The sequence below is a fragment of the Centruroides vittatus genome, unplaced genomic scaffold (genome assembly GCF_030686945.1).
Source record: "Centruroides vittatus isolate TY-2023 unplaced genomic scaffold, ASM3068694v2 scaffold_861, whole genome shotgun sequence".
Classification (NCBI taxonomy): Eukaryota; Metazoa; Arthropoda; class Arachnida; order Scorpiones; family Buthidae; genus Centruroides; species Centruroides vittatus.
The window spans coordinates 7634126-7654528 of record NW_027122718.1 but is presented as its reverse complement, the minus strand read 5'-3'; the positions used below and the strand labels follow the sequence as shown (position 1 = coordinate 7654528).

The 20403-nt window shown below is 28.8% G+C and overlaps 1 protein-coding gene across 1 annotated transcript; it reads left to right on the top strand.

The window, feature by feature from the left end:
• Positions 1 to 850: 850 nt before the first annotated feature.
• Positions 851 to 19567, top strand: COX5A (Cytochrome c oxidase subunit 5A). The gene is made up of 4 exons (XM_067288640.1): positions 851 to 1026; positions 8114 to 8352; positions 15631 to 15785; positions 19418 to 19567. The coding sequence occupies exons 1-3, from the start codon at positions 951 to 953 to the stop codon at positions 15778 to 15780; spliced, it is 465 nt and encodes a 154-aa protein (XP_067144741.1). The 5' UTR covers positions 851 to 950; the 3' UTR covers positions 15781 to 15785; positions 19418 to 19567.
• The last annotated feature ends 836 nt before the right edge of the window (positions 19568 to 20403 follow it).

Sequence of the window (20403 nt, the reverse complement as noted above, 5' to 3'; positions counted from 1 at the left end):
GAATGCCACGCGCGCGAGATAATACAAGATGGCTGTCGAACACGTGTCGGGCTATAGACAGCGAAAGAAAAAGTATAATGTATCTCGAGAGATGATGATGACACGTGTGTAATTCCAGAAGCGCCATTTCGCGGTAAAGATTACCCCTGCCTAAAAAAAAAGGTCGACAGCCCTAAAATATTATCGTTACCTGCCCTTCACCCATGGCTCGTTACGTTCCAAGTACGCCACTGATTGTTAGATATACGGTTGCAAGAAAAGGTATTGTATTTATTTCTATTCAAAACTTCCATTTCGGTGATTGTCAGGGAAAAATTTTCTGCTAGCGAACCCCTTGTTAAATATTTCGAATATCACCACTGGACATAACCAAATATAGTAGCGCCACATCACTAGCGGACATTTGAATTTGCCGACTAGAACGCGGTCGGTTAACCGATACGTCGGTTAATCGGGGGTCGGATAATCGATGCTCTACTGTATTAAAATTTGGTGTAGATCAGTCAAAAAGATTAGAAGTATTCGTTTTTTCAATAAAAATGACTGACCTCTAGTGGAGATTTTATGAATTACAAAACTTTGGAGATAGCACACAACGGGCTCGAATAAAAGGCTTTCTGTATCCACAGGGCGGAGAAAGTAAAAAGGAAAAAAAAACAACAAAAAAGCAGGGCGACCTTATATTATTTTGCTGCTTGACCTTATATTATTCTGCTTATATTATTTTTTATAAAAATAAATCTGTTGTGGAAATATAACGTAAATTATAATTTGCCGTAATTTGATAAAATTTCCATAAAAAATTTTTTTCAATCCCGATATCTATGAAAGAAACGTTTATTATCCAGTGACGCAATATTTTGCCGCAAAGTATTTCGGGAAGTGTTCCGGAGATACTTGTAGGTTAAATATTAGTTTTTAAGGATTTTTGGATAGAAAATCGAAAGAAAATGTTTCGGAATATCGCCAGATCGGCTTTTAACATTCGAAATTTCGTGGCCACGCAAGCCAACAAACCACATGCGGGTATTTATCATGTTAACTTTATATCATGAAGATAACTCTTAGGCCTATTTTTAATCTTTGCAAATACATAATATTATAATAGAAATAAAAGATTTTTTTCTATTAAATTAAGTATTTGTAGACTATTTTGAACATTACTTTTATAAAATTAGTGCAATTAAGCTTGTCAAATAACAATAATTTTATATAATTGTTGTATGTAAATGATCAGATTGGTGATTAATTTAAAGAAGATATCCATTATAAATTGGAATTCTGGGAGTTTGGACCCTCTAATTTAAGACCCCCCAGATGACCTATGGCTTGGTTCAACTGTCCTGTTTGAAGCTGCATTTGCAACCTTTTGACCACTTGTGTAAAATTTGCATTGGAAGTTACTTAAAATTTACTCTATAAGTAATGCCGACGACATGCAATTTTTATCGCATGGTTAATTACGGCTGTTTGTTTGAAATGTTTAAGCATTACGGATGTGTTAAGTGGATCGAAAGGATCATATATACGTTTGCTCTAATCTAATGTCTTATTTTTGATGAGACTGTCTCGTCTCTAAAATCACACTGCTGCTGTCAACAGCTGCAAGCCTTAGAGATGTGAAGGAGTATGCGTTGGGTGTTGCAATTTATTTGGTGCCCAAGTCATCAGTGCACAAAATAAACCAGACTTGTAGGTAGTCGAGGGACCGAGAATCGGATCAAAATAAAATATGAAATGCCAAGACTGTTTCTACAAACTGGTGCCGGCACGAGATTTGCACGTGCATTGCTTGCGCTCTCCGAGACATAGTCTTGTTCCAAGAATGGCTTTGCTGTTTTACTTGTTTTTTTTTTTTTTTTTCATTTTAGAAGAAAGAAAGGAGTCTGCTTATGTTAAACAAATTTTATTGGAGACAAAAGAATAATATAGAAATTTGAAGGCGTCAGACGAAATCTGTTAGCTTACGTTATTAAAAAATGGCTTGCTCGTGTCCAAACAAATCCTGGATTTGTTATTTTATAAAATTCACGGTATTTTTTGTGTTAATATTAGCAATGTGCGTATTGGGTTTTTGCATAAATCTCCACAGTTGATGTAATAAATGGGATGTCTAATAAAATAATGCACTTGTCAGAAAATTGTTTGGAGAAGAAAACATCCCATATTGCTCATATCAATATAAGAAATACTATGAACTTAAGAATTAATGCTCTAAGCTCAAGTTTTGTGACTAGTTAAACTTTGACAAAGAGAGTAAAAGGATTTTTGATTAGATTTGACTTAAATAAATTTGATTATAAAATTTTTGTTGAATGTAGGTCTCTTTGGTTGAATGCATTTTATAAAGTTATTTGGTTGACATTTTGTGATCTTATGAGAGTCCTTTTTTTCATAGTGACAATACTGTTAGCATTTTGTAATTAAATTCCACAGGTCAAATCATTGCTGATGTGTTATTTTTGTCTTTTATGTAGTCTGTAATGTAGTTGAAAGAGTCGACGGTAAAACAATGACAACACAATTTACCTGACAATGGCTCGTAAATAGTCAAAAAATGTTTGTAGAGAAAATTTAAATACCCCAGTGGTAAGGTGTTTTTATATTCAGTTAAAATAGGAGCTGGGTTAGAAGGGATTGTTACAATGACAATGGTTGAAAGTAGTGTAAATCTAAGTTTATTTTAAATTCTATATTTACAATGATTTCTATTTAAAGCAACAAAGTTTCATCAAAATTTAAATTGTACATGGAAGAAACGATCATAATGATAAAACTTATTTGTAGACAGAATTACTTTGCTTATGCTTGGTATTTTCATTCTTTAGTAGGACAGATAAAAATTATGATAGTTTGTAGGGAGGGTACTGGAAGATGATTGTCAATGAAAATGCAAAAATTTGAGTTTCAACATTGTATGTTCCACTGTGTATATTCTTTGATTGTCTATAATTGATAAACTTTTTTTGACATATCTGCTGAGATATGTTTAAATACTCTAATACAGCCAAACTATTTTATCCTTTTTAAATGCTTTTATTTAACTTTCATTGTATCATATCCTTGAATCTTTCAATTCAAATTTCATTCACTTCTAATTAAGATAGAAGGCTGAAACTTTGAGGACAGCCAAGTCCAGTGACTACATTTTAATGATGATTTAGTGGGATGGCCCCACTTCAAAATCTGATAAACATTGATCAGAAGTAGAATTTGTGTGTGTAAATATACTATAGTGAAGTATATAGTGGGTGATCCTACTTCCATCCCCATCTCAAAAAAAAAAAAATGATAAACATTTTAAAAAGTTTAATATAAATATATATGTAAATTTCAACACTGGAAGTTTGCATGTGGATTGTTAAACTTTTGGAAAAAGTTGTTGGGCTGCAATTTGAAAAAATTGTAGACCTATAAATTTCCACTGTCATTTATTCATCCATGTGTTTTTCCTTAATCTCAAGAATGGTGTTAGATAGATGAAAGATGAGACCAGATATGGAAACATTAGGAGCAGGAGGTCCTGATTAACTATATACAAATTTCTGATGTAAACAGGAAGTCATGTTATTTCAATTCAAAAATTAAAATTGAATTTAAAGAAAGGGACATGCATACCAATGTATATTATAAACTGGAATACATTCCTTTATTTATTCCGGCACACTCAAATGATCCATTTAGATATAAATTAGCTGCTTTTAGATAGATAGTTAGGAGGGTGTTTACCCATTGCACCAATATTGAGGGTATAATTATAGATCTTAAGCACATAAAAAGAATAGCAACAACACATAGGTACTGAATAAAACTTGTAGAATGTTTAGCAAAAAAATGTGTGACATGATACCACCACAATGCAGAAAAGATACTCCAGCTGACTAGAGAGACAGTTGTGGAATATGACAAAATACTGGAACCTATATATAAAGAAATTTCACATATGGAGGAAAAGATCTAGCATATAAGAGACAGCACAATATACCAAATGTTGCAAAATAATACACACTATAGATCGGAACAGGGCTCTAGGAATTTATAACATACCATTAACAGATGACAGATTCAGAGAAGATTTAATATACATAGGAGCCACAAACAGATCTCTTAACAGCAAGATTGAAGAACAGAAATATGATATTGAGAAAGGGAAACAAATTACAATGCTTTCCATAGATGCATCGGAACTAGGAATTAAAGCTAAACTAGAGAAAGCAGCATTAATTCAGAAGTGTTTTAATAAGGAAGAAACTAAATTTTTGGTGACATTACAAATATTTAAAACAGCCTTCAAAAAGGAGTACATTAATATAAGGGATGCAAACTTGTTATCAAGTGCTTGGAAAGCTTTTTATGATAATCCAATGAAAAAAAGTTTATAATAATAAAATCAATTGAATGATGGGGTATTAATATAAAATTATGTTGACTACATTAATTGTAATGTTTAATTTGGTAAATTTAAATTATGTAAATTTCAAAAATAATTGAAATGTTCAAATTGAGTTCAAATGTAGAAAGCTATAAAATGAGTATTCTAAATATAACTGACCAGAAATAGGGCAGTCAAGATGTTTGAAAATGTTTATTTATAATGTACAATACTACTGGAATAAAACTAAGGTTATCAATGATTATTATTTGTACATTTTTTCAGTTTAAATTTTATTTCTTTTTTAATCGCCTTTAATTTCTTTAGAAAAATATGCTCAATTCATCAGACATTAATCTTGTACATCTACTCTGATTTTCTTGTTCTTATGAGAACATTGGAACATAAAACTCAATTGAACTAAAACACTTCATGGACATTTGTTCAGAAAAAGTTCAATTTCCTACATGCTACATAACAATGATGTTAAAGTCTTGGTTATGAGATTACCAGAGATGGCCCCATTTGATTTCATCAAGTTTGATATATGTTGTTTTAATCCATAGTAAAGTCACTAGATGCAAGAAAATGAGTTAAGTTTACTGTGTTTGTTATATACCATATTGTGACAACGATGTGTCACAACAGCATAACTGAATTTATCTATTCAGTTGCTTGATTACTCTGCTGCATGTTTAAATTTTGCTTTTTTAAAATTTTCTGATCTATATTGAAGCAGATTGTGCAACATACTTTTTTTAATTTTTTAACAAACATTTTGTAATTATAACACTTATTCATAAAATAACTGTTTCAGTAGATTACTACATACTTATATGTGTATGTATGTAAATGTAGTATAAAGCAGAAAAGATTAATGAATGAATTTATTATGTTTTAAACATTTAAGTTTCAGTTAAGTTAATTTGTATCTACTTTGGAATTATTTCACATGTATGATTAAATTTTATTATTTTAAAAACAAGTGAAAATATATTGTTATACATAAAAGTTTGTAAATATAATTATGTTCAGAAAAAATCGCTACTGATAACATGCAGTGTAGGTAGCACTTTTTTTTTTACTATGATCCCATGCTCATCCCATGACAAAAATTTGGATACAAGCTTAAGAAATGTCTGAATTTTACAAGTAATCAATAATTAAAAATAGAATCTGTATTTAAAAACCTGATGAAGGCTTATCAATCAGGCTGAAAACATTAGTTTTAATTGAATTTAATTGTTGGAAAAGTGTGTAAGATGTATTCATTGTCTTTATAAATAATGTTTTTAAAGAAATTGAAAGTGATATTTCTGAGATTTTTAAAATCCAAAATTTTGAAAACAAAATATTTTTTCTTGCAAGGATACCTCTTGCATATCAAATCAAAGGGCATTAAAAGAACTTTAAAATGAGCCAACAACAACCCTCTATGAGAAATAGTTAATGATTTGTGGCAATTTTTGTATATCAGAACATCAATAGTGAGGTTGAGGCCGAAGTTTTAAACATGTAAACGTGTACGTCGAACGTTCGGCATCGCTTTCCTGTAAGCCTAGAAGTTTGACAATGGTGTTCGGAAAGTCAATGGAATCATACTAGACATTCCAAACGTCATTGTCAAACTTCTAGGCTTACAGGAAAGTGGCACTGGACATCCGACGTACACATTTTCACATTTAAAATTTTGGCCTCAACCTCGCTAATAATTTGTTATTGTCTATTTTCAAAATTCTGTATAATAAAAAAAAAACTGATTTTAAAAGTTGCAAAAATCTGGATTTTTAATGTTCTGCATAGATACTAGTGATATACCAAAAAACCAAGTTAATCTGAAATATCAAAGTTAAAAATTATTGTTCAGTTGTTTGATTTCATACAGAATGATCCTGGGGTTTAAAAAAAAACATTATTTTTTCATAACTCAGTTTATTAATTTTTTACAATTTAGGTTACATTTTTTAATCGTATACAATGCATTAGACTAAGAAGGAACTAAATAGATATACAAAGGTTTTACACAATGTCTTATTATATATAGTCTGTCTAAGGAAAGAATCAACTTAGGTATGAACCAATGAGCATCAGCCATTGATTGCTTAGTTGTGGCAAGTTACTTTTGGTTTCTTCCTCATTTGTTAAACACATCACCACCATTATAAATAGTATTATGGAAACTTCCAAGTTCTGATATTGGAGTAAGAGAAAGTTTGCTTTAGTAGTAGTTAAAAGCATGATTCTTTACAGTACTGTAAAATATTAACATAAATAATGGAAAAGTTGTTCTGCCTTCTAGTGTGAGAGAATAAAATTCACATATTGCCTGACATATTAAGTGAAAAGTGCTGACATCACAGGTAATGTGTCGATTGGTTTAACTGAAACAACATCATGCATGAGGTTGCTCTCAAGTTAATTCTTTCCGTAGACAGATTATAACAGTGTTATTTTTCTGTTTGAATTTCTAGACAGGAGTTAAACTTCCTGTTGCACAGTCTTGCTGTTGAATGAAAAAGGTTTAACTGCAATATTTGTTACAGTGGTGATCTGGAACCTAATCTTCTATATTATCAAGGTATGTCTGTAATTGGAATGAATTGATTCAAATAGATCAAGAGATGCAATTGTTGGACTTAATTTAGATTTATTTCAGCAGTTCCATATTTAAAACTTTTATTTTATAAATGCAAATCTTGCTGGGAATTACGAATGAAAGTTTAAGGAAATTTTCTCCCCTCTTTCTTGACTAGCTTCTGGCTCTACTCTTTCAATTTACCTAATCATCAATGTGATTGTAAAATTACCATGTGCTGTAGTAGAAATGAACTCTTTTATGAGAAAGATGTCTATAAAGAAAAGAAAATGTTAAAATGTGGTGCTTAAAATGTTGAAGTGTTTAGAAAGTTTTCTTTGTCATCTTCAATAGTATTGACATTATGAAAAAATAAAGCAAACATCAATTTTAAGATTTGTAGGTAAAAAGACTAACTGAAATTGGGCATATTATTAATTTGTATTAACTTTAATTATGAAAAAATAAATTGTTTAATATTAACTATGTTGTAGTTTATATAACTGTTAATAAAAATACAGTATAATGTAATTGTTTTTTTAAAAATTTATTATTATTATTTTTTATTCAACTTAAAGTATAGATTTCACTAATTATCAGTGGCATAGTTACAAATTTTGCCACCCGCAGGACACTCCTATGTGTTTGCACCTAAACCAGTCACCCATTCTCTCTCTAGTTACGTCACTGTAACGAGTAACTGTTATAAAATGAGGAAATCTTGCCAGTTCCATAATGCTTATTATAACCAAGTTCAACTGTATTTTTCAAAGTGTTCATTGCAACTAATTTTCAAACAGTTGTTGGTACTGTCCAGATGATGTAAATGTTACCATTAACAGCCAAAGGACTTAGTTGTTCTATGTGCATAATTTTGAATTAGGAATATTTTTTAATAATATATACTGGTTTTTCCATTGTATTATTTTAAAATTGCATATTTCAAACATGTGTAATTTTAAAAACCCTTATAATTTGCTTTTATAGACAACTTTAATGTGGGAAATTTTATGTTTATGACTGACTCATTTTAAAAATTCATGTAGTTTTATAATTTGAAATTACATAACTACTTTTTCAGAAATATTAATAATTTTGAAACGTGTTAATTTTATTAAAACTATTTTTATTTTATACAATTTTATATAATGACTTATGTATTACAGCAATATTAACTGCAAGAACCATGTCTAAGAAAAATACTGAAACAGATGAAGAATTTGATGCAAGATATGAAGCTTATTTCAACCGAAAAGATATTGATGGCTGGGAGATTCGCAAAGCAATGAATGATCTTCATGGCATGGATCTTGTTCCTGAACCTAAAATAATAATAGCTGCTTTAAAAGCTTGTCGAAGAGTAAATGATTTTGCTCTTGCTGTTAGATATCTTGAATCTTTAAAGGTAAGTTTTTTTTATTTTTTTCAAAAATTTGAGAAATTATTCTTGATTGCTTTTGAACTGTATTAAAATATTAATACAATATTCTGGAAATATTTGTAAAACTTATCCATTTAATGAAATTTATGATGGCGCACACCCAATTATTAAACAAGAATTTTTATAATATGTATTTTCCAGAATTTCTTTTATAAAGTAAACATTTAATATATAGCATACCTTTAGTGATTCACAAAACATCCAGTCAATATTCCAGATGCTGAGTATCAACTGGATATACTTGTAATTTTTACTACTAGTTATGTGTTCATTTAAACATGCTCATAAGCTCTTTCATTCCATAATTGTTAGTTGTTATATATTATACTTAATAATATGATACTTAAAAGTCACATACTTCATTTCATTTTTAAAGCAAGAACATTTTTTTTGTTTTGTATTAAAATTTAAGTTTATAGGACAATTTTTTTTTTTTAAATTTGACTGATTTGTGCAGACCACTAAGTAAAAAGTAGTTTTTAGTAGTTTCAGCTATAATGCCACCACATCATTCTTATAATTTACTACTATTTCTAAACTATTCTGGATGTTTAGTAGCCCATAAACCATTTTTGGAACACATTCAAGTATCCATCTTGGATTTTTAGCAGCCTTAACATTTTATTAGATTTTACAATTATGAGATCTGAGTATGCTTTTGAATACAGTATGCCTTTTATTTTCTTTGTAAAGCTCTCTTTTAATTTAAAAATGAAATTATCTACAATGTTCTTTCCAGATTTGCATTAATTAAAGCATTTTTTTTGTAAGTAGATTTGCATTTACAGGAGAAAAGATACTAGGAGGGACATTCTTAGTAATAGGGAATCAGATATATGAAATAAGCAACAGATATATATGAAATAAGCATACTGATAATTTGCTTGGCTTTTATGCATATTACAAAATGAAGGGTTTTCTTTATAAAATAGTGTGACTAATAGGAAGGAGTCAAGTGACTAAAATATTTTTAAATGATTAAAATTTTTTAGATTGAACATATATATATTTTAACCTCTAAACTATGTTTCATTAAACATAGTTTAAATGTTTAAAATTTTCTTTCAGATTGTATGTTAAATCTACATTAAACAACATACTAGCATTTTGTAATACATTTAGGTAGTTTATAAAGTTCCTAATTATTCAATGTGCTTATACCATTTCATATATCTGATTGTTTTGGTATCACTTTGAACTCAACTGGGTTTCATTTGGAATGCTAATACCTGCCTCTAGTGGAAGAAAGCTTCATATATACCCTATACCCACATTTCATACATATCTACATACCCACAATACAATACAATACAATACTTTTATTCAGTCTGTACAATGTACAATGCCAGCACCACTGAGCATAGCTGGGCTTAAGATAGAGTATAATACATTGTAAAATATTTAATTTACATTAAAGTAACAAAGTTAAGAAATTACAAATGGTTGAAAATAGATTACAAGCCAAAAGAATTACGACAATGGTTATTATTTACAATAGAAGTTATAATGCTAATGAATAACAATACTATAATATACATTAAGGTTTCTCAAACAGGATCCCAGTTGTTTTTTTAACCTGGGAAATCCTGCAAATTTCTTAAAAATTCAGTTTTTTCTTATTTTGTGTTAAAGTTCAGGAAATTTTGCAAATAGAAAGCATAATTAACTCATAAACTGTCAGAATACATTTGTATTTATTAATTTTAAACCTACTTATTAGTTTTTAAAATTTTTTTGCTTGTTATGGCATGTCACAGATGGTCAATAATCAATGCGTAGCTTATTTGTGGCAGGACTCTAAAAATTCTTTACTTCTCTGAACCTGTAATATCTGGAATAATTATGCTTATGCTGTCTTAGTTTTTAACCGTGCCCAGTAGCTTCAATAACTGCATGATGCCAGGTTGTGCAAATTGGGCAAGGATACAAACGAGTATGAAGTCTGCAAGTATGAAGTTTTTCTTTATAAACCTGATTATTAAAGACAAACGAACTGCCGAATTATCGGGCTATAAGCTTGATACCGCTATTAAAGCAGCCAAGGTAGACAAATCAAGAATACTAAAGAAGTACTACAATCTCAAAAACGAACTAGAAATCTTCCAGGCTATAGGTGAAAAAAAACATAACATCTGTCTTCTCTTAAATGCATTAAACATGATTCCAATCACATCAATTGAATCAGAAAGGGAATTCTCGGTAGCAGGACTTTTCATTGCTAAAATAAGAATCAGATTGAGTGATTGGAGTATTGACTATCTTTACTTTTTAAAATCTTATAAAAATTTTCAATAATATTTTGTATTATGTTTTATTTAAAAACGAAAATTACTTTCTATGTTAGAAGTTTGATCTAAATTCATGTTTTCTTTAAGTTTTCAACACAATTGAAAGTCTTTTTTGTTGTTGTTGTTGTATGCAGTTTCCAGCAAACTTTAATAAATTTTTTCTATTAGTGAACATTTCTACATAATTCAAAGATAACTTTTAATATATATCTTACCCAGCATTATTAATGTGATTTTGGAGGTTGCAGAACATATTAAATTACTTTAAAAAATGAAAAATAATTATATTTGATTTAGAGATATTTTGTATGTCTTAAAAATAATTAATTCTATCCCGGGAAACAATTTATTTTTATCCCGGAATCCCGGGACAAGCAAAAGACTGGGACGCAAGAAACCCTAATATACATAATGCATTAAGCATTATAATGCTGAATAGGAACTTCAATATACAATTAAAGGCAGAATGTGCATAAGAAGCATTGATGCTACATTGCTCATTGAATAAGAATGCACATAAGCTGAACCAGTAGCCAATAAGTAAAGTTCAATGTCTCAGACACAGAACAGTGCTGATGTTGTAATATTTTTTAATCAAGTTATGGAAGTATTTGCAGTTTTGTTTCTTAAGGAGGTTCTTGTGTCCCTCTTGCCAGACATCTCCATTTTCTTCTGATGTTTTTAGGAAGAGTCTTTCTCTCTCTCTCTCTCTCTCTCTCTCTCTAGTCCAACACAGTTACAGATGTAATGCTCACTTTCATCAGGGACATTGCAAGTGGGGCACAAGTTCGAATGATGTAGTTTAAAGCAATAGAGGTATGAATAAAACCTGTGACTGGTCAGGAATTGAATGATGTAGTGGTTAATGTGCATCCAGTCATTGTGTAAGTAATCGTCAATAGTAGGTATAAACTTAAATGTTATTTGATTATGGTTATCCACCCAATCAGTTTGCCACTTCTTAATAAGTTCCTGTTTTAGATTAGCCTTGATATGCCTTATTGAAATTTTGGAATAATCAAGCTGCAGGTTCGTGTTCTGAGCTGCAGACTTTGCAAGCTCATCTGCTCTTTCATTTCCTACCATGCCAATGTGAGCCTTGGTCCAATTAAAGTTGATAATATTGGAGGTAGTTATGGTTTCTTTGATAATGTAGTTTGTGAGCGGGTGATATGTTGAGTTTTGCAAAAGATGTAAGGCCAAGGTGCAGTCAGTAAAAATAGTGTCGAGTGTTGCTGAATTTGCTGTTGCTCCATTGCAGGGCCCTAAGAATGGCTCTACATGCCCACATTTCATGTATATATCTACATACATATACACATATATAGAATTAATACTGTAGATTAGTGATGCACAACCTGTGGGTTGCTCGGGGTTGCCAAATTTAAAGAAATTTATTTAACAATAAAAATATAAGGCTTTTCTTCAACAAGTATCAGGTACCAGTAAAATAGTGAAATGAAATTATATTATTTATAAAAACTATAAGAAACTATTAAGAACTATATTTTTTTTACAAAAATAATTGTCTGTATCAGTACCTAATACCTATACTTCGGTACAGGCGAACAGACATAATGATACTGATAACATTGTGGCAACAGAAACATGTTGACACATGCATATTTAGCTTGTAGTGCAACAGTATAGTCACAGCACAGTAAATGTCCTATTGTCTATCCTTGGGTCGTGACAAAAAACGTTACTGTCTATCCAGGGGTCACAACAAAATTTTGCACAAAATCGGGGGTCAGAAATGAAAATAGTTTGCACACCACTACTGTAGATGAAACTAATACTCTATTTTTATTCACCTCACACTAGAAGTTCATGATTGTAATGCCACATTAAATATTTTTCAAAACTCATCTTTAGATCAAAAACGTTATCGATCAGTTGCAGAATATTGTTTGAAATCTAGAGTCCCAGAGTTTTTAGAACAACAGAAAAGAACACACAAATTCATAAAAAGTTTAAATTTATGAGTTTTGCATGTGTGTGGGAAGAGGCTTTGATAAATGTACCCTTCCACATTACAGAAACTCTCTTAATAGCAACCCATAAGTCTTGTGAACCAGATATTGGAAGAGAAAATTAGTTTAGACCTGTGAATATGGACACTATCAGGATATAATAATAATGGAAGACTGTGCTCCAGAAACAGTTTTGCAGGCATTATGCTTATACTCATACAGCAAAAACTTGTAAATTTGAACTTGTTTCAAATTTTTGCATTATTTTTTGTTGTTGCTGTTCCAAAATCTCTGAACTCTAGATTTCAAACAATGTTCTACAGTTGGTTTGATAAGATTTTGGATCTGAAGATGAGAGAACTAGACTTGTAAAAATTTAATTTGCATTAAAAACTGACTTTTTAATGCTATAAAATGATGTAAATGAAATACAAAGTATGGAGTCGAACGCAAGTAGAGATGATATAAATTAAGTTGGTTTTTGTCAAATAAAAAGAGAAAATTGACTAGCTTTTTTATTTGTTGTCTTTAAATTACTGAAATAAAGATAAAAGCTGTTTTGCTATGTTTATCTTAAATTTCTCCAAGATAATATATCAAATAGTGTGATAATTGTTGTAATTTTGTTATTAAATTGATTATCTATTGTACAACAGAAATTATAAGAATATTTATACAGAAACGTGAAGATAAAATTGATAGATGCATATTATACAATTAAAAAATTTTCCAATGGCGTTATTGTTGATGATAATAAAATAAAACATAGCTTCATTGTTTTGTATTTCACTCATTTCCTTTTTTCAATAGTTTAATAAAACTTATATGATATTTTCTGTTAATGAAGTCACACTCCTTATTTAAATTTTATTAAACAAACTTCATTGTTAGTGAGAATCTATAGTAATTGATAAATCTTTAAATAATCTGGAATGATCTACATGACTGGTGAATTCTTACTCACTCCAACAAATAACTGCATGAATTAGAACTAAATTATACATATCCAGTTCAAAAATTTTAAATCAGTAAGGCAAAATGAGATCATTATATTAACGGATGACGATTAGAAAGAATTCAGTATTTCTTTTCATAGTTTTAATAAAAATAAATCAATTGGTAACAATAATTGATGATTTTTGAATAAATGATATTGGAGTTTATATAAAAAACTGATATTACCAACTATTTAGAATTTTGAATTAATCATTGACATTTTTCTTCTCTCTATTTTTTTTGTGGAGTTCTAAAATTTGAACATTGTAAAAGATTCCTTTTACCAAGCACCATGTTTTGTTTTTTTGACTAATTTTGAGGTATTCATTAAGTGTTTATTTAGGTATATAAATTAAAAATTATCACATTTTTGAAAGTTACAACAAACAGCTTGTTACATTGGATACCACATAATATAGGAATGTTGAAGTTTCTGTAAAGACAAAATGGCTTAACTTTTTTTGGTTTTTTAAGAATGATGTAGAACTTGTATTTTTTAAAATCATTTTTCCTTGCTTACATTAATTTAGTTTCTTCGTTGCTATAAGTAGCAAAAATTTAAATACTATGTTTCTTTTAGTCCCTTAAATTGCACAAAAAGGAATTCAAAGCATGCATGGATTACTTTTTACTAGTATATAAATATACACATTATTTCATATATTATTTTCTTCTATTAGTTTTTAACTTGTTAAAAATATGTATTCAGAAATAAAAACTTTTCCTAGAAGTGGATTTTATGTCCTTTGTAAATGATATTTTCTTATATACAGGTATCCCTCATACAACACAGCACTTCTACAACACAGTTGGAGAATTTGGAAAATCATCCATACAAAATTTCATAATTATTAAGTGTAAACTCTATTATTCAATATTTTTTAAAATTCAAGTAAAGCATGTGTGGTGTTTTAAATTTGCCCATGGATTTTAGCATATTGAAATTTTCAATTTGTTACATATTTTTGTCATCCATAAGAATTTTTTATGATACAAATTAAAAAATAAAGATGTTGCTGATATTTCTGATTAAGATCAAAGAAGTTCAAATGATGATAATACTTTGTAAAAAGAAAGCAGTTATCTAACTAAAATTAATATTAATGCCTAATACAGTACTTTTAATTATGATTGTTTGTTAATTATTGATTGGAGATAAATTATTGATTACTTTAATAACCATATTTCTCTTAGAAATGAAAAACAATAGTATACTTTTGTTAATTTTTGGAACCTAACCCTATGTTTTGTATTAGTCCTTTGTTTTCTACAGTACGGATTTGCATAACATGGCACTTTTTCGGAACATAACTAGTGTTATACAAGGGATACCTGTATAGTCTTTGCCATGCTTACTTTCATACGTTATCCATCACATCATTCACCAACACTCACAAATATTGTAATTTTCAAAATGCATCGGTCAATAAAGTTGTTGATTGATGATTATAGTGTCTGTGGGTGTGATAACTTTTAGAAAATTATGGTATTTTGACCATTCATACATTGGTATTGATATTTAAAAAACTTGTTTCTTCAAAGAAGAAAAAGAAAAATATAAATAAAAACATCAAATCATTCTATCTACCAAATTAGCTATTAAAATGTTTACAGATACATAAAAGGCATATCACATACTTTTAAGTTTATTTTTATGTTCATCTTTAACTAGATGCTGCTTTCTTGGGGAAAAAAATAGTTCTTTTCTCACATTGCATGAACATTCTTGCTTTTGTAAATATTTTTATTCACTTGTGTTAAATTTTTTGTTTTTTTATTGACTGAGATGTGGTTAATACTAATTCATCATTTAATTATATCAGATTTGTTGACAGTTTATATTATATAGCAGAATCTTGTGTTATTCAGTGATTTTTTTACATTATTCTAATTTATTGAAAACTTATATGTAATAGTTATCATCAAAAATAATAATTTTTGTATTTCATTAATGATATAAAATTATTTGAATGCTTTTTTAATAGGATAAAGGTGGCAACAAAGCAAAAGAAATATATCCATATCTTATTCAAGAAATTCAACCAACATTAACAGAACTTGGTATTAGTACACCAGAAGAATTGGGATATGACAAACCAGAATTATTTTTAGTTAGTCCATTTGATATTCATTAATAAAAGTGAGTATTAGAAATACTTTAATTATAAGAGTATATTCTATGATAATAACTAGAATTTTATGAGATAATAATAATTAGAGTTCAACCTGGTTTATACCTTTTCAGGAGACCTGAGAAAAAATATCATATAAGTGAGAAAACATTAAAAGTTGAAACTGCTTTCAAATTACTTTCAGAGTAAATATAATTGTAAAAAAAAAGTATGGTGCAGCACAAATTAACACTGAACAACTGACTTTGTACAATGTTATTTAACAAAGCATTTACAATTTACTATATGTATAATACATTTGAATAGCATATAAAATGTAAAGTAGAGTAAAATTAAGTAAAAAAAAATTCACCAAGGTTTTTTTCCTCCCACACAACTGGTGTAGTATGTAACATTAGTTGTTTTCTCCTGATGAAACGTCAGTCTTGTAAAAGAATCATTCTAAAGGTTAGCTCACACTGTGAAATAAATGAGAAAGCAGAAAGTAATTTTTGTTTGCTTAGTGAAATTGATTCACAGTACATAATGTGGAAAATGAAATTTTTAATGTTTGGAATGGAGGAGTGATTTCCTAAATAGGAAGGTTCGTCAGAAATGGTGTCACATATTTTGAATTATTTGCTTTACTTTTTGTGTTTACTGGCAGTTTGCTGTCAGTATGGACTAGCATAAACATAACATAAATGTTTCTTTCCTTAAGTAATTGCTTTAATTTTTTTCCATTTTAAAATGAATAATACATAAGTGAGAAAGTGCTATAGGGTACTGAAAAATATAATTATGAAAAACATACAACTACAAACATACAACATATCAACTGTAATAAATATATTTTTTAATTACATTACTAATTTTGTGAAAATATAAACTATCCTAAGTAAAATGAAATAATTTGATTCATTAGAACTTGTATAAAAATAGTATTATAAATTGCAAAATGTTTAAATATTTACATTAAAAATTGGAAAAATTATGTGTTAAAGCTTTCAAGTAATAATAATAATCATCTTTATTTTCTTTGGGAATGATTTAAACACACTCTTGGATATGAGTAGATGACAGAAAAAATCCAGAATCCTTTCAAATTTTAGAAAAAAATTCTTCAAAATTTAATGTATTTGAGGTGATCAAAAAGTGACTTACAAAGCCAATAACACAATGTTTTTATTTAAGAAATGAAAAGATAAAAGATTTATTTGCAAGAAGTTTCCTATTTCTTAACAAAATCATCCAATTTCTCCACACATTTATAACATAGATAATGAGCTTTTTCATTTTGTCTTCAAAAAATTCCTCTTCTACTATTGCACCCATCTAATGATGACAACATTTACACTATCATCAATAGTGAAACAACTGCATGTATGGTTCTTCAAATTTGGGAAATTGTGAAAGTCAGTGTCAGGAGGTGATCCAGATCCAGGCTGTATTGGAAATGAAGAACCCCTCTCATTGAAATTTTTGTGCAGCATATTAATAGTCTGATGTGCTGTTTATGGTCTGGCATTGTCATGGAAGAGAATTAACTATTTAGAATAATTTCTTCTAATGGCCTTTTTCAAGCTTTAGCAAATGGAACCTATTTGGCCCATAAAAATAAAGTAACTGAACTTCTTCATAAGATCACTTTCCTGACCTTATCACAGTTTTTCGACACTCATTCTAGTCATTTCATATCGCTAATGAGTCATTACTAACTACTTACATTGGAGTACGCTTGACAGTATACGATTTTTAAACCATGAAAACTTTATAAACTTACTTTTTCGATTACCCTACCTATTTTATATTTATAAATTGCAAAAAAAAAAAAAAAAAAGTATGAATCAGTATAAACAAGGAAAATGCTATTAGAAATTAAATGTGAACATTTATTCATTATTGAAATGTAATGGTCATTTTATTAAATTTTAAAAATGTTTTAAGATTCAGAAACAGTGTTTCTAGTGATAAAGAGATGGCTGTCATGATGATTTTTGTAAATGTTTTGAATCTTAATCATTTAATAAAAAGTTGTAAAATTTAGTTAGTTTTTGTTAATAGCTATATAAAAGCTGTGCTTAATTTAGCTACTAAAGAACTTGTCCAAAAACCTAACAATTGCACAGTTGATACAAAGAGTTCAGTAAAGAAGCCAGGCCTGGGTTTACTACTAGGAGTTGAGGAAAAATCATGATCTCGTTTGCATAAAAAACTCGACTGAATCTAATTTATTAGATAAGTAAAGTCCAGAGCAGACTAAATTTTAGAACAATTTGACAAACTACTTAGTTTTGACAAATACTACTTGCTTTGAACAACAAAAAGCAATGAAATAACAATTTGACCAGTACAAAAAGTAGTTTACTTTGAATGACTACTGTTGAACAAAACAGCTCAATCTATCTCTGACAATTGAATCTATAAGAACTACCAAACAAAAATGATTTAACAGCTTTTATCCCAAAATCAGTGCTTCTTAGTTCTAACTTAAATCTAAATCTCCACCTCCTGATACATAAATCTATATCAAAATTTACAAAAGTAATTTTTCTCAAAGTAACTGCCTGTTTGTCACAATTGGAATGCTTTTGATTCGAATTTTTCACTTGTAAGTTCCTCTTGAAAGAATATCTGTCCTTTTTCCTTGGCCCTTCTTTTGAAGTCTTGTAAGCACTGAATGTATTACGTTCTTAATATCATTGCATGTTTATTTACATACTGCTGCTAGTTAGCAATAATACAAACAATTTTCCCATGCAGCTTTAGGCAGAATATTATTACTAATATGTTGTTCAATTTACTCTGCAACATAACAACTTAATAGCCATTTTTAATTCACCAATTCAAAATGACTGTGGCCATCCATTTTATCAAAGTGTTCGGTTATCCGAGATAGCATTAGTGCACATTACCTCATATAGGAATTCTACTATATTTGCTATAGCATTTTGCTGTATGATATATTGATTTATAAGTAAAAATTTTTCTGAAACAAGCTATATACCAGAGGTGGGTAAGCAAAAGTTCAGTGGGAGCCAAAATGTAGGTTTTGCAAAATGCATGGGAGCCACAGTTCTGTACTGTCGTGGCGGATAGTATGGTAAGGCAGGGAAGGATAGGGTGTTCCCAATCCGGGCCGAGAACTTGTTTTAAAAGAATAGATTTGAAATGTCAACTTAATTTATTGCATCGACTTGGAAATAAATTACTAAATATTACATATATATAATTACATATTTTCACAAAATTGTGGAAATAAAATTGTAAAAATAATAATAAAAAGCAGAAATTAACACTTTCAGCAAGAGCCGCATGTAACTCAAAAAGAGCCGCATTTGCCCACGTCTGCTGTATACTTTCAATTTTTCTTTCCTGTTTCATTGCCTTCACGTGCAGTGTAATTAAATGGATAGACATTTATACAATAGCAATAATTATTTGTTAATACAAAGTTAATTATTACAATTTGTACAGTATGAACAACAAATTATATACACCAGTGATTCCCAAAAATTGCATACATTAGCTATGTTATTAAATTAATTTTATTTTTACTATTATTTTCTAGTTTTATTATTATATTCATTTAATAAAATAATAATTTAAATTACTAATTTTGTGTGTTTTTATCAGTAAAACATTTCAAATTCTTTTTCAGATATATTTCAGAAAATTCAAAAGAGGTGACTATTTAGTAAAAAATGCCAAATCCATTTTCAAATGGATTGAAAACTGTTATAGTGTATTTAGTCATAATTTTTATTATATTATGATGTTTCGAAGAGTAGAATAAACCTGTAATTAAAAACATTGTTTAATTTTTTAAATTACTTAAAACAACAAAATAAATAGACATTATTCTTATGTATAAATACATAAACATACAATGACTCAAAATACTGATTTTATTAAAATGTCAGCAAGTTTGACTATTTATTTGCACCCATTTAATATACATAAGCAAGAAGAATATGATTTATATAATTGGTGATGATCTGCATGGTGTGCAGGAATTGTATGGTTTGAATCCTCTGGGCAAAACCTTCTAGATGTTCTAAATTAATTTATTGATTAAATTAATAATTAGAAAAATCTGAACTGTATTGAAAAAAATCCATTTTTAATAAAATAAAGTGCCAGAATTTAAAAATTGAGACAAAAGTAAAAAAGATAGTTATTAAAATTCACATTAAAAAGATATGAATTAAGAAGCATAGAAAAATAGAGTTGGTTTTAATTGTCAACGTTTAGGTTGATCTGACAGATTGTTTTTCGAATATAATACATTTGTCATAAAATGTTGAATAAATAATATGATTTTAGTTAATTTTCATTGTAATAACACTGTAACAGCAATTGAGATTTTAGGAAAACCAAATGAAATTTCTGATTTTGATCTTGTTGTCATTTTGAATTTTTAAAATATTTGTATAGATCTTTAGTATATACAGGCGTGTCCCTAACCCAAAATCCATAAGCACTTTTAAAACGCCTTATTTAGGTGTTAGACACCAAAAAAATCTGGAAAACTGTGTAGCCAGTCCGTTGGTTAGGCGAAAATCTCTGGCAAACCTAATGTTCGGTAATTTTATTGATCACATATATAAACAAAATCCCCAAACCAATATTTAATGCCAAACGATC

What these genes read in the sequence shown, in the direction of transcription:
- COX5A (XM_067288640.1), top strand. Translation starts at nt 951, where the DNA reads ATGTTTCGGAATATCGCCAGATCGGCTTTTAACATTCGAAATTTCGTG. An exon ending in AGCCAACAAACCACATGCGG is followed by an intron (nt 1,027 to 8,113) that starts GTATTTATCATG and finishes TATGTATTACAG; the next exon opens with CAATATTAACTGCAAGAACC. An exon ending in GATATCTTGAATCTTTAAAG is followed by an intron (nt 8,353 to 15,630) that starts GTAAGTTTTTTT and finishes CTTTTTTAATAG; the next exon opens with GATAAAGGTGGCAACAAAGC.